General features: G+C 37.7%; 2 protein-coding genes across 3 annotated transcripts; both read right to left on the bottom strand.

Annotated features, from left to right (window-relative positions):
- Positions 1-3,943: 3,943 nt before the first annotated feature.
- Positions 3,944-12,659, bottom strand: LOC130048491 (cysteine and tyrosine-rich protein 1-like). 2 transcript variants are annotated; one of them, XR_008797283.1, is made up of 4 exons: positions 12,584-12,659; positions 5,665-5,713; positions 4,649-4,824; positions 3,944-4,369 (listed from the first exon to the last, which is right to left on the bottom strand). XR_008797283.1 is itself a non-coding variant. In XM_056145334.1 (4 exons), the coding sequence occupies exons 1-4, from the start codon at positions 6,173-6,175 to the stop codon at positions 4,152-4,154; spliced, it is 489 nt and encodes a 162-aa protein (XP_056001309.1). In that variant the 5' UTR covers positions 6,176-6,187; the 3' UTR covers positions 3,944-4,151. The 2 variants fall into 2 exon arrangements, 1 of the variants encoding a protein (XP_056001309.1); XM_056145334.1 differs by lacking the exon at positions 12,584-12,659 and adding an exon at positions 6,130-6,187.
- A 2,015-nt stretch (positions 12,660-14,674) lies between these two features.
- On the bottom strand, positions 14,675-15,739 carry LOC130048769 (uncharacterized). Its single transcript, XM_056145819.1, has one exon. It carries the CDS (start codon positions 15,737-15,739, stop codon positions 14,675-14,677), a length of 1,065 nt encoding a protein of 354 aa, XP_056001794.1.
- Positions 15,740-15,889: the final 150 nt, after the last annotated feature.

Here is a 15,889-nt window from a genome sequence, read left to right as displayed (position 1 = left end):
TTAAATAACAAAACATGTCTACGGTTTATTGAAATTGATATTTGATTTGCTCTTAAGTATTGCCGACATCGAATGACTCTATAGTCTAGATCTATTATGTCAGAACTGAAACAAAATCATTACATGTATTATTAGGTAAAATGTATCTTCCAAGAAATGCACATTTACTGTGTAGACTTATACCAGAGCATTTGCCAAGTGAGATTTATGACAAACCATCAAACGAGATTGTTTAAAAAATAACAATATCGGCGGTGAAGCATGATAAATTACCATAATTTGATGTCTTTATGAAGTTGCTGACTGTCCCATAAGTGGTGACATAGTTTTATTTTTTGGTTATTTTACTAGTATAGATGCATATATGTTACCTAGATGTCATAAAATATAGAAATTTGACTTTTCATTAAATGAATCAGTCTTGAGACGCTTTTAGCTGGTTTTTTGTAAATCAAAGTGTTTCATATTCCACACGGGTGTTATACTAAATTGCCTGTCATTTCATTAAATATTGTTGTATCAAGTCAATTTTTTCTGTATTGATATTTAGAAAGGATCCAAAAAATACCCACAGTTAAAAGCATTTTAAATTTTCATGTTAACATTTTTGACTGGCATTGCTACAGTTAGTTCCCTTACCGTTGCTAAACGAAATGTAAACAAGCCGTCATTTGCATTTTCACCTCGGATGCTGAGCAATGAAAATCGTGTGATAAAGATAACAGTCCAACAGCATTTGAGTATACTAAGCGAGGGCTTCGAAGTGGCAGCCCCCGACAAGTCAAAAATAGTTCAAAATTGCCTTACTTTACAACATGAAATCATATAAGCTGTTGTTTGGGTTATTCAAATCGAGGGGTTGACGAACTTTTCATTGTTTGGCAATTGAGGATCCCTTTGATGAAGTAAGGTTAGATACGAGTATCGTATGCATATCTAATGAGTTCTAGAAAATTAAGAAATGGATCTTGACAGCCTGTAAGATATGTACTTGATCGAACCAGGTGTTTTTTAAAACCGGAAATTGTATTACATTTAAAAACGGAATGACCTTTGTAGTTCGATCAAATATGAACTGTACAGCCAAAAAACATACTTTGCTGCACGACCTGCGAATGATGTGGCGAAAACTGCATAGGACAAACCGGAAATAATGTATCCGACCGAATACGTGTCCATAAATAGCAAATTAGGGACCCCTTTGTTAGTTTAGGTCACCTACACGTTTGTCAATGCAGTGATCTACGAGACAACCGAAGTGTCATGACACTTACGTTATAAAAAAGAAAGAGCACAGTTGTTTGCTAAAATCGTTTAAGATCTTCTCTTCTTTGTTTGCTTTTTAAAATATTTTTATAGGCTTTTAAAACATAAATAACCATACAAGCCAACCTTCATCCTTGTATTCACACTGTTGGGAAAATAAGAACATGAGTAGCATTTTGAAATAATAGCAATTAATTGATACAAATTATTAAGTCATTCAAAACGACATTTTTATTTTGATCACCTTTTGATAAAGACATTTGTGTCGATTAGAATTTTCATGTAAATAGTGTAAATGTAAAGATCCTAAAATATCATTAAACGTGAATGGTAAACCTTTCCTAGAGGTTGAAAATATTTGTGCATCTATTGACCAACAAAGTAATCACATTAATAATTTATTCATGTTCAATCAATAGGCAAAACATCATTGTTTGTATATCAAATTGCACTATTTCCCTGTCTTTTGTAACATCCAGAAAGAAAGACGTGACCAAATTCTTTCAACAAATACACAGTACTGAAATAAATATCTCCGTTCACACTACGTCATAGCCGTGGCCATATGATTAAGAAAGTTCTCGACTTTATGAATGAATATGTCCGTATTTATCAACCAATCGGGAGGCTTCCATATTTTGTACTTGGTTATATGGTTGTATATTGTTTAACGCCCCTCTCGAGAATATTTCACTCATAATTTTGGAGATGAAAAACAAAACCACTTGGAAATCATTAAATGACTCGTAAAGGAATTATCCGAGGATTGTCGATTGGGAAAGATGACAGCATAGCCAATCAAAATAAAGTAACTGATACATGCAAGCATATTCTCATTTTGTTAATTAGGGCAGATTGCATTTGATAGTTTGCTATTTACTTGACTTGATTCTAAATGAATGATCTGTAAGCGTTTTGTCTGTTTTCATTTATAAACAAACGCTATACGTTTTACATGCGGGTACATCCATTTCCAGTTCGGTACATGCCCACGAACAACACCACCACCAAACTACTGCAACATGTCCACGAATATCATTGAACTACCGCAACCTGTCCACCAACACCGTCACCACTAAATCACTGCGATCTGTCCATGAACACCGCCACCACTAAACTACCGCGACCTGTCAACAAACAACATCAATGCGAAACAACCTGGCCTATCCACGAACACCGTAACCACCAAATTACCGCGATCTGTCTACTGACACCGTCACTACTAAACCACAGCAACCTGCCCACGAAAACCGTCACCACTAACCTACCGCGATCTGTCCACGCACACCGTCCGTCACCACTAAACTACCGCAACCTGTCCACCAACACCGTCACCACTAAACTTCTGCGACCTACTAACGAATACCATCACGGAAAAACAACCATGCCCTGTCCACGAACACCATCACCACCAAAGAACCGTGCACTGTCCATAAAAACCGTCACCACTCAACCACAGCGACCTGTCCACGAACACCGTCACCATTAAACTACCGCGACCTGCCCATGAACACCGTCACAACTAAACTACCGCCACCTATCCACGAACACCATCACCGCTAAAGTACCGCGACCTGCCCGTGAATACTGTCCCCACTAAACTTCTGCGACCTGCCCGTGAACACCGTCACCATTAAACTACCGAGACCTGTCCATGAACACATTCATCACTAAACTACCGTGACCTGCCCATGAACACGGATACCGCTAAACTACGCAAACTGCCATTGAACTCCGTCACCACTAAACTACCGCGAATTGTCCACAAACATCGTCATCACTAAAACTACCGCGACCTGTCCACAAACACCGTCACCACTAAACTACCGCGAATTGTCCACAAACATCGTCATCACTAAACTACCGCGACCGGTCCACAAACACCGTCACCACTAAACTACCGCAAACTGCTAACAAACAGCGTCACTGCTAAAATACCGTGCCTTGGCAACGAACACTGTCACCACTAAACTACCGTCACCTGTCCACGAACACCGTCATCACTAAACTACCGTGGCCTGCCAGTGAACACTGTCACCACTAACCTACCGAGAAATGCCCATGAACACAGTCATCATTAAACTAGATTGACCTGCCCATGAACACCGACATCGCTAAACCACTGCAAACAGTCAACGAACACCGTCACCGCAAACTCCTGCGATCTGTCGACGAACACCAACACAGCTAAACCAGCCCCAAGTGTCCATGAAGACCGTCCCCACTGTGACCATTAAACGAGCGTGACATGTCCATCATTCGATATTCAGATTTACTGCTTTTATGTCATAATGCAACTACTTGTATTGGATTCCCTATAGCATGTTTGATATTTATGATATTGACAGAGTAATATATCAATTTACCTTAATTACGAGTCACATTTCATTGTGCCAGTTACGCACAAAGACAGACTTCAGTTATCGGAAATTAAAAACACGCAAAAAATAGTAATACATGATTATAAACATTTATTGAAGTTGCTAACAATATAGTTAGATTAATAAGATTATCATTTAAACTTTCCAACACACTACACGTTGATGTTCCCTGTTGAATAGATATATGCATTGCATGGTTGGGCAAATGGTAGCTATTCATTTCCCATAGGATTTAACACAAACCTTTAGCACTCTTCCTATTTCACTATATTGATTTGAGACAAAACCCCGAAGTTAAATGTATTAATTAAGAATACGAGTATACTGTTTGCAAGGGGGTGCTCAACGTGCGGAAACTACGAGATCTTTCAGAAATGTAATTCATTTGAGGACCACGATTGAATTAACCAATCATCATTTTTACCAGCCCTAGTGATCTCTTTATCAAGTATCCATCTTATGTCTTTGAAGTACCAGATTCCTCAGACGAAGGAGTGAACCGGTTTACATTTTACCCACTGGACCATGCGTAGTGAACACAGAAGAATAGGTCGGCGGAGGAGCTGTATAGGTGGCGCTGTACGGTACCGGTGCATTGAAGGGTGGCGGTATCCCGTACTGAACATGCGTGTTTCCGTATAGATGTGTTTGGACGGGAGCCGTTGTATTATTCAGTGTAGTAGTTGGATATGGCTGTTGATGAAACAATCTTGTTTGTCGAACTGCAAAGTACAAGAAAAGACATCTTATATAACATCTCTCCAAACCAAACAGAACCATAATTTTGGTTTGTTTGTTTATTAGAACGTTCAGCTCTCGTTACATCATGTTGGGGTGTTTTTTCATGGTCAATAAAGATCTGCTTTATTCAGAGGAAACAAAAACTTAAATACATGTATATTGATAGTGAAATCTTGCCATTATTAATTGTTCGATATATTGATTGCATAATGATTTAAGAACCGAATATAAAACTAACAGTTGAAAACCAAATCAATCACCTGTATTTTGGTACGTCACCGCGCTATTTAAATTCGCGACTGGCCATCCGAATCGCGACCTCGTTCGGATGTGAACTCCCTTGCAGTTCTTGATACAAACACAGACAAAGACGAATATCAGCAATCCAATAGCCACAAACACCCCGATGATAATTCCATCTACTGCCCCGTCACCACTAGATCGAGAATTTTCAAAATTAGATAATCCATGTGATAGAATATGAATTAGCAAATAAATATGATAAAACAGTTGCTTGCAATTTAGTGTTAGGTGAAAATAAAGAGTCGGTAGTCGGTTCAATATTGCGCAATGTAAGGCGTAAATTCAAAAATCTTACGCTTGTGAACAAATTATTACAATGTAGTATCCCCAAAAACAAACCAATTTTCGTCAATAAATAATACAGAGTCTGGAATATCTAGATATATGGTAACTAGCGGTCTACAATTTGAAAAATGTGCAATTAATGCTGATGAATTGTAAACATTCAGTACTATAGAGTACTTGTCACATATATATTTGTTATTATCTCCTCGCGATTCGATATAGTAACGGAACCGTTCGTGTGTAGATGAGTGTCAGTATGTGTGTATCTCTGAGCTTGTATCCACAGTTTATGTCCGATTGATTTAATACTTTACTTATAGCTTATATGCTACAAAAGAATCGAAATGCCTTGTTCATTATTAGGTCAAAGGTCAAGGTCACTGTCGGACTTGTAGACTCTCTGGAAGTCACATGTCGTGTTCGACTGATATGGTGCTGCACATATAGCTTTGTTATCAAGAGAGGACAACCTCTGTTGGTTTCAGACTCAAAAGGTCAAACTCACTACTAAGAGTTTGTGGAGAGAGAGAGAGAGAGAGAGAGAGAGAGAGAGAGAGAGAGAGAGTAGTAGTAGTAGTAGTAGTATTATACCACAAATATATTAAATATATAGGTACATACTGTATCTAACAAAAATACTTACATGTAATAGTAGTTGTAGTCATAGTAACTGTAACTGCAATAGTACCTGTTATAGTACGATCTGTAATAACAACCCGCCAATGCGAAGTATACACCTGTGAACATAGAGACGATTTTTTTAACACTGACTATGTGTCTGCACACCAATAATTAATGTCTTGTCTATGCATACATGGATGATGCTTTCTGATATGACTATAAGTGTATTTTTGCTTATGCTTGATTTTCTTCTAGTTAGAGGTGTAAAGCATAGAAATATGGATGCAGGTGCGATATTCACTCTCAAACTGTGATTGGGCTGCTCAAGATGATGTTAATTTCCATTACCGAGTTACAATGTCTCCTGTTACGATAAGTAATGGGAATTTCAACTTGGCGATATTTGGAAAATCGATCAGAGTTTTCGATACCATGTAGAATTTTATCATTGTATCATTAAAATCTACAACTACGTACAATTAATAAGCGAATTATATTCAAGAACTATCAGAGAAAAAAATAATTTATTTACCAAAGTTCAAGAAAACTGTAGACGTAATTTCTAATTCTCGTAACATTTTTGCTGCTTGTGGTTTAGTAGAAACACTATGTCGTCGCTAACGATCCAATACTCTCCCAAGCACCGGGACATATACAAATACTGCAAATGGTCGATCACAGGTACTTTAAACACACAATCAAACTGGTTTTGCCTTTGCCATTTTGAAACTCGTAGAAATATCTAAGAACCATAGCATTTTTTACCTTCAAGATTTCGTCGTCGTTATTTTTTTTCTATTTTATTTATTTAATACCCCATGGTACGCCGAGTTAGGTAGACCTCCGGGGCACTGACTGATGGCTGAGCCAAGGTCTTGTAGGGTCTTGTAACGACGACCAGATAAGAACTTTTTAAGTTTTGGGGAAGAAAAGTCGCATGGGGCTCGATCTGGAGAGTATGGTGGGTGTGGCAAGACGGTAACCTTCTCCGACTTCAAAAATTGCTTCACAAGCTTAATTGTATGTGATGGAGCATCATCATGTAGACGAACATGCCTAAATCCTGACACGGCGTCGTTATGATAATATATTTAGAGGTTTTAGTGAAAGGCGAAGATAACGAACAGTGATCAATCTCATAACTCCTACAAGCAATACAAAACAGATAGTTGGGCAAACACAGACCCCTGGTAATACCGACCTGTAACACTTTTGCCCTTCGGCACCGGAATTTGTACGGCTTTACCATCACATGAGAAAAATATGCAATAAAGAACCTTCTTTGTGTTTATGGTTTTTTCTGGCAACTACAGGTCTTCTACCGTGTTTAGTTAGTCATCTTTTGTTTCCAATTTTTCTTACTAGTTTGAAATAGTGAACCCATGTTTCGTCATCAATAACAATATTTGCAAATTGTCTTTGATTGAATTTGGAAAACATTTTCAGCAATTTCTTAGCAGTTTGTACTTGTACCCGTCTTTGGTCATCTGTCAATATATGCGGTATTCAGCTGGCAGAAATATTTCGTACTTTCAAATTAAATTCAAAATGATAGAGATATGCCATCAGATTTGCCAATATCAAGAATCGTGTATCTGCCATTACTTTCAATTATTTTCCCGACTTTTGAGACATTTGCCTTACCTGTTACAGTCACAGGTCGGCTAGATTTTACTGCATCTTTGACGGACTCTGTGTCAGTCAGAAAGTTCTTTCTCCACCTACCAACTGTCTCATAAGATACCTTATCAGACCCATACACTTCCATCAATTTGGTAAAAATCTGCATTACCGAATGACCGAGATTTGTGCGAACTTTCATATAAGCTCTAATTTCTTCAATATTCTCAACCCGTTTCCCAACCAATTTTACAACAGTGGTCAACGACTGGCTCTATTGAAATTGTTATAAGTTCAAAACTATGGGGAGCTGAAGACTCGTATCTATACTGTTGGAAAGGTATTGAATCGAGCTATCCACAGAATCGTGTAAAGCGTTATCACGCTGTGGTAAAATACACATATCGAACTGACTTAGTATTCGTATAATTTCTGCCTTTTTGCACGGAAACTTCATGTTTCAGCAATTAAAAGCCCGGATGAAACAGAGTACATTGCATGTGATGTGACACTGGTGACGAATTTTGCATATTAACCCATCACTGGTGACGAACTTTGCCTATCAACCCAGCATGCCGGACAAGATCAGAAGCTTTGGATCTATCGATGAAGACTGCACCATGTACTGCCTCTTTTTCATTCCTGTTGTGACTTCGACTTTTAGCTTAACAAAATTGTCTATTGTGCCGCATCCGGGACGAAATTAACTTGACACATGATCCAGCATGCCTTGTTTCTCCAGAAACCATCTTCACATGGTGTTCAGCATTCTTTCAAAAGTTATGCACAAGTATAATAAAAGTTATATTGGTTTGTAGGAGTCAGGAATCAGAGGGTCCTTGTCTGGTTAAGGTATTGGGGCGCCTATGACATTGGTACGTGATGCTGATTAAGTTAGATGGTTTTCAGTTGATGCAACCATTGATCAGGGGATGCTTACTCCTCCTGAATGCATGCGCCAATCTCTGGTATGTCCTAGGGTCCGTGTATGCAGTAATCTCAATTCTGTACTCTTAGTGGGATTTATGAGATTATTTATGAGATTGGTCACTGTTCGTTACCTTCACTTTTCATGGTGATGGAAATGGGTGTTGTATGAAGTGTTTGTTGTAAAACAGTATTATGCTTATGGTTTGTTATAGAACAGTATTCTGCTTATGGATTATGGAGAGAGAAATGGGTTTATAATAAGATGGAATTGTGTGCCCACCAGTTATGTCATGCTTTTGTTGTGCATGAAAATAGGATTCATGTCATGTACAGTGCCCACAACGTTATTCTTCACATTCCTATCGCGTTCTATCGTGCGTGTATCCTATCATATCGTGCGTGTATCATATCGTATCGTGCGTGTATTCCATCATATCGTGCGTGTATCCTATCGCATTTTGCATGTATTCCATCGTATCGTGCGTGTATCCTATCGTATTGTGCGTGTAGCCTATCATATCGTGTTTTGCGTTCATCAGGTTTTTCCTTTCATTGTGAAAATTCTTTATCGTCTAGCTTCGGAAACTATCGGGATCGTTAATCAAATCTAATCAAAAAGTACGATAAGTGCCTGTCATCTTACTGTCCGTCTGTCTGTAAACATTTCACAGTTTCATTTTTTTCACCAGAATCACTGGGTTAATTTCTACGATACTTGGCATAAATCATCTATGAGTGAAATGGATTCAAGTTTGATGATATGAAGGACCATGCTCATTCGAAAGGAGAGATAATAACAACATGCAAAAAAGATGGAACCATTTGAAAATATTCTTAAGAACCACTGGGCCAGAAAAGCTGACATTTACATGAAAGCTTAATGGCATAGAGGAAATTCAGCTTTGTAAAAATCATGATCCCTGGGGTAGGGTGGGGCCACAATAGGGGATCAAAATTTTACATGTATGCGAATGTATAGGGAACCAAACTTGGCACAAAACATTCTTTAATAAAATTTGTTAATATGAAAGGTTATACCCGTCTACAAGAGCATATGGTAATTAATGAATTAGTAGCCAAGTGTAGTATTTAGGTTAGATGTTTTAACGTCCCTCTCGAGATTTTTCACTCATATGGAGAGTCATCAAGATCGGTGAAGGGCTTCAAATTTAGGCCTATGTTCGGCACTTATGACCATTGAGCAGTAGGGGTTCTTTAGCGTGCCACACCTACTGTGACACGGGACATCCGTTTTTAAGGTCATATCCAAGGACCCCTGATGCCGAGCGTTTGGCGATGAAACTGTCACTACCTGTTTTAACAACTTACATGTAGGTCTGTCGCGGCCAGGATTCGAACCCGATCTTCCGCTTGCGGGGCGAGCGCTATACTTCTAGAACACCACTGTGGTTGAATAATGGTTATATTTTTTTTTTCTCTCTAAACTTAATGGGATCACAATTACTCTATCGACTTAACAGTTTAAAAATCTTTGAAAAGTTGTACAATTTGTAATGTCTGTTGATGCTTTGTATATTAGAATGATCACCTGCATATAGTGTTTATATATCTCAACTGATTCGATATGCAAGAGCTTGTTCTACGTATAGTCAGTTTTTAAATCGAGGTAAGCTACTGGCAAACAAGTTTGTTTTCATCTTTTGGGCCTACACATTGAAATAGTCCTAGCTATGCCCCTGGTTTGTGTTCTTTTTAGGAATCGAGGAAATACAGTACATTTGAAGGAGAATATAAAGCTGGTGATTTTAAGGCAGAAGAAGAGTTAAAATATATCACAATTTCATTCTTAGTAGTCTGGAAAGTAAGCAATGGTTTGTCGAGTAAACTAAGGATAGTAAATCGGAAAGCTCCTTCACCTGAACCTCATGAACAGTTGCTTGTCTAGAAAAATGATTCGTGGTAAACTCAGACACGTAAATAGGAAGTTCCGATTTGAAAAAATAATCAGTAATTACACTGTTTATTACATACATGTATATCTTAAGAGAGGCTGTTTTAATATTCCATTTTTTTTTTCACCTGTATTCTACTTATATACCAACTACTGAACTTATATCTGATTTCGTATATTACCTTTGTTTTTACAGTAAACATTATCAGGGACATTGTATTTCACACATTTAGAAGATTAAGTTTTAAAATGGTGTTGCATCTCCCAAACGTCTGCTCAAATGAGCACGACTCAGCTGTCATCGTTGTTTTTTTTTTTTTTTGTTTTTTTTTTTACATGTACATGTGCATCTGTACCATGTACCAATAGTCGTACGGATAGTTACTGTAAGTTTCTTACATGGGTTTGATACCTTATAGTACAGATGGATCACTGGTCGTTATCTTCACCTTTCATGGAACCAGTGTTTTTCACAGGTCTCTCTCTCTCTCTCTCTCTCTCTCTCTCTGATGGCCTAAGTGAATACAAACAAGGAAAATTACAGTAAGTGGTTAATCGTAAATACATCAATATTGTTGTAATTAGTTATTGTAACACGTTCTTTGCATACAAGTCTTATAAGACATTACTAATTAAAAACAAAAATTAGACTCTTACCTTTCTCAAATATTTTTCGCGCAATATCAACTTTGACGTTTATAGTATTTACTGTGACGTCATAGTACTTTCGGGTATGTAGTCTTGCGTTACGTTGTTACGAGAGAAAAACACGACTGAAAAAGACCGGTAAAACGGTCGAAATATTTCTACAAAGTGTGTGAATTTGATAATGCAAGCTATGTTTTTGGCGTACATAGGACATTACATTAGAAAATCGCATTTGTAATTGATGTTTTAGATCGTCCTACTTTGTTTCTTTTTTGAAGTATACACACACTTCTTCGTACAACTACCCCTGTAATTGTCGACTGAGTTCAACACGCACTGGAAACTACCTGGTATTCAGTCTATGCTATCAGATTTAGGTCAAAGAGCGACAACTCAACATGTCTTACTGCCGAGAATCTTTGTTTTGCATTTCCTCACCAGTAGTATAATTCTATCCAATTTCCTCCCGTTATTTTGGGAACGGACACGGTGACGTCGATATCTGGTATGTACTGTATATGAGAATTCCACAACACTGGTTTCGATAATTGATGGAGAAGTGAAAGTCGGTTATTGTAATAAAGTTATAATTAGTTCCTATTTTCTATATAATTGACTGAATATTATTAATTACAAGTAATCATATGTATTCAAGGGTATGTCTAAACATATACCAGTATGCAATTGCGATAATTATTACATTTTAATAATTACATTTCAATTACATGCCCTCATCTCATATCATCATAAAAAGCATGATGTCCCCGTATGACAGCGAAGGTTATTTTGGTATACACTGTACGGAGTTCGAGATACTGAAGCTCAATTGTGTGTGATCTTTGTTGATGTAATACATGTATCTTGGTAAAAACATGGGTTGCGTCGCAAATTTGAGATTTAGATAATCAACAGGCTCGTGGCGTAATCAGCGCCTTTATAAATTACTTTTCTGACCTTGTATCTTTTTAGATCTGACACTATAAGAAAGTAGGGTGTCGTTGGATTTTCATGCTTTTATATATATATATATATATATATATATATATATATATATATATATATATAAGAACATATATCTGAGAGAGAGAGAGAGAGAGAGAGAGAGAGAGAGAGAGAGAGAGAGAGAGAGAGAGAGAGAATAAACTAACGCGCTTCATGAAGTAACAAACTGATGGAAGACCTGATCATCAAAGACTACGAAAATATTGTCAATGATGAACTTCGGCATTTGTTTTCTTTAAATTCAGAGTACTTGTGCGTGGAATCACAGTGGTGTTTACCAAAATCATTTTTTTGGATCAGTGATCACTAGATAGGAATATTTCGTTTCTCCATTTTTGAAAAGCAACTGTCTATGATGTCAGAAAGTATCGTGAGGAATGGTCGTGTAAAGTGTTGAAAAGGCATAAGTTTTGTTGTTACTTTTATAAAAGATTTGCGATTTCAAATTTACATGAAGTTCTTTAGCATTTTTTAGAATTCACATTTGATTCACACCACTTCTGATTATATATGCTGTGGCACAGTGCATTTAAAGTTTCTCATTCGCAGCTGTTAATATCATCGTGAGGAGCAATGATATGAAATACAGAATATGTGCACAAAAATGGGCGTTTTAGCATCCCAAGCACTACTCCAACGCTTGCAGACAACACTTGTTGAATTGCGCTTACTTTACATGGAATGCAAACAAATCCAATCTAATGTCCTTATTTTTATCCAAAAAGAAACTTAATACGGACACATTAATTTAACACCTAAGGAAAACTGATGCTCACTCTTCAATGGAAGACACTCACCTGTTAATCTTATTGAACTCCACATTTGACCCCAGCAGGAGAACTTGAATGCTTGTAAGAAAGGACACCAAACTTACTTTGCACTAAAATCTTCCACACAGCTCAACTCGATAATTGTCTCCAAGCTATACAGAAAAGTTCTATTATCCTCAGTATTGCATAGGAGCGAACTGTGGACGAAAATGTGTTGAAAACATCAACACATTTCAACATTTCATATCAGGTACTTAATTATCCTCCCTCGGCAAACTAGATCAGACGTGTAAGATTGCATATTAGGACTTTGTCCTATTACTGCAGGGATTGGCATTAAGACTGTTTTGTCCAGTTAACAAAATGCCTCAAACCAAAGTTCAAAATGCAATCCATTTTTTGATCAGCCAAGGGTCTGGGACAGACATCATTGTGAGACATTCTGTGAAAGCTACCAAAAAATACTAAGAAATATGTAATTCATGTAACTTTTCAATAAATGAATACAGATTTACATACAAACATTGTGTCAAATTAATCAACACATTCAAAAATATAATTTAGAGTCCTAACATTGTATATTATACATAGTATCAATTACTGAACAGTAGATAATCAGTTTTGTATTGTTCATAATGCACAAATAATTTACTAAATTCAAAATTATCTCATTCAAGACAGTCTAAAGATTCATAACATTGCAAAATTAAAAATAGTATTCACTCGAAAATGAAATGAACAGCATTTACACAATTACTTATAATTTCCACAATTCAACCTTTGCATAGTGAAATAAACATTACAATATATCATTCTGACAATTTTCAAGAATAAAACTTACATGGTTGCCGCTGTCTATGAAAATAGAATTATGTTACAATCTCGTGGATATGATACCGGAAATGAAAATATATACATAGAAAACAAAACCGTACATAACCAGGTATGAGAATTCCGGATTGATATGGCGTAATTACACTACACTCCCCGTCTGATTTGATAATATCACTACTATTTTCAAAACAAAATTATGAACGAACTACCAACTTGTAACATATATGCTCATAAAATGATTTCTGTGCTAATCAGTTCAAAACCCTATCTGAACACAATCACATTACTGTTTGTTTGATATAAGAAGCACAACTTCCGTTGCTGGACGTTTGAAAATCTTTCTGTCTGAGCCGAAACACATATCTACCTTGCAGACACGAGAGTCAACACTAGGATATGTGTTCTCAATAATTCCCATCGGCCAATCATTGTGATGAAGGGTCTTATCACGAAGAAGGACGATATCACCAACTTGAAGATTTCTTTCATTCTGTTGCCATTTCATCCGCTGTTGGAGTGAAGAAAGGTATTCCATTTTCCACCTTTTCCAAAAACAATTCGAAAGTTGTTGTACACAGCGCCACTGGTCCTTCATCAAATCCTTTGCTGTAAACTCTTCTAAGTTGAAAGAGTCTACCACACGTTTTGTTTTCAAGGAAAGTAACGTTACGGGGGACAAAGGAATGGGTGAATCTGGGTCGTATGAAATACCACTCAGAGGGCGCGCATTGATAACAGAGCATACCTCTGCCATGAAGGTCACCAGAACTTCATGAGTAAGTCTTGTCACTTTAGGATCGGTGAGCAGAGAATCCAATATCCTCCTAGAGACACCTATCAGCCGCTCCCAGGCCCCACCCATGTGTGAAGCGTGTGGGGGGTTGAACTTCCACTGAATTTCTTTCCTAGTCATGAAGTCTTTCAGCTGTGCATTGTCGATGTCAATCTTGTTGATATTCATTTCCGAAGTGGCTCCTATAAAGTTAGTGCCACGGTCTGAGCAAATGGTACGTACTTCACCTCTAAGGGCTGTAAGACGACGTAATGCACTGATGAAGCTAGAAGTGCTCAATTCCTCTATTACTTCAATGTGGACTGCTCGTATCACCAAACAAGTAAATATTACTGCCCATCTCTTAGCTTGAGCCTGACCGCTTCGTGTTTTTCGAGTTACAATGGACCAGGGTCCAAATACAACCACTCCAATATGTGTAAAAGGGGGTCCAGGATGAAGGTGTGCTTCAAAGATGTCGGCCATTTTTGGTTGTTGTTGCTTGCCTCGCAACTTTCTACAAGTTACACACTTCTGTATATGAGAGTTCACTCGACGACGACATCCTACTATCCAGTATCCTGGACTTCTAATTGCTCCTTCTGTGAATAAGCGTCCTTGATGTTTCACTTCTCGATGAAAGTGATCCACAAGCAAATTGGCAATATGGCTCTTTTTTTGGAATGATCAGTGGATTCTTCTCTTGAGGCATCAAATTAGAATGACGTAGTCTGCCTCCTACTCTGAGGAATCCAGCTTCATCCATGTAAGGGTCTAATTTGAAAACAGGATTTCTATGGTTTACAGTTCTGCCTGTCTTGAGAGCTGAAATTTCTTCAACAAAGGCCTCTTCCTGCATCAAATGAATGATAAAAAGTCCAGCTCCCTGCAATGTGAGTGGGGTTTGATTTTTGTTGTCATCACTCTTCATCATTTTTCTCTTTTGCATTATCTTCTGAATGAAACATATAGCTCGAGTCAATCGCTGCCAATCTGAAATTTTTTCAAAGCGATGACATCCTAGTTGACAAATGCTTTGTACATCCGTTCTACAAGAACTGACTTCCGGATCACAATCAATGTCAAGGTCATACTGTTCATGTTTGCTGCTATCTAGTAATTCATGTGGACCGTTCAACCAGAGACTGGTTTGCATTTCCTTCACTGCCACTGATCGGGTCCCTTCATCTGCTGGATTTATTTTCGTTGGAATATAATTCCAATCTTTCGGTTCACTAAATTTGCGAATTCTTTCTACTCGGTTGGCCACGTAGGTGAAAAAGCGCTTAGTTTCATTTCTAATGTAGCCCAAGACTACCTTACTGTCTGTAAAAAATCGAATCGAGTCAAAGTTAGTATCAATCTCTGAGGAGATAAGTTCATACAGTTCTGTTGCCAATACGGTCGCACACAATTCCAATCTTGGAACAGTATGTCCATGTTTAGGTGCCAGTTTAGCTTTCCCCATAACGAAACCAAGTTGCTCCTTCCCTGTGTCTGAAGCAAGTCTGAGAAACGCAACAGCTGCAATGGCCATGGTTGAAGCATCTGAGAATATCAGTAATTCTGTGAAACTTGCCTTACTGACAGACACCTCATCATATATGTACGAGGGATTTGCAAACTTTCTAAGTCTTTCAAGGATGATTTCCATGTTGTCCACTTTTGAAGGAAATCATGTGGCAAAGGTTCATCCCAGTCTAACCCACTTGTCATAGCTTCACGTAGAATACTCTTTCCTGCAATTGTCACAGGTGCAACAAATCCAAGTGGATCAAACAAACTGTTGATAGAAGAGAGGACG

Source organism: Ostrea edulis, chromosome 7 (assembly GCF_947568905.1).
Source record: "Ostrea edulis chromosome 7, xbOstEdul1.1, whole genome shotgun sequence".
Classification (NCBI taxonomy): Eukaryota; Metazoa; Mollusca; class Bivalvia; order Ostreida; family Ostreidae; genus Ostrea; species Ostrea edulis.
Note: the sequence above shows the minus strand (reverse complement) of the source record. Positions and strands in the feature narration are given on the sequence as shown.

Bases quoted from the DNA above. Each gene is read 5' to 3' on its own strand.
- LOC130048491 (XM_056145334.1), bottom strand. From the start codon at position 6,175: ATGTTACGAGAATTAGAAATTACGTCTACAGTTTTCTTGAACTTTG. The intron at 5,714-6,129 runs GTAAATAAATTA...CTATGTTCACAG, and splicing joins TACAGTTTTCTTGAACTTTG to GTGTATACTTCGCATTGGCG. The intron at 4,825-5,664 runs GTACTATTGCAG...TTCTCGATCTAG, and splicing joins TACAGATCGTACTATAACAG to TGGTGACGGGGCAGTAGATG.
- LOC130048769 (XM_056145819.1), bottom strand. From the start codon at position 15,739: ATGGAAATCATCCTTGAAAGACTTAGAAAGTTTGCAAATCCCTCGTAC.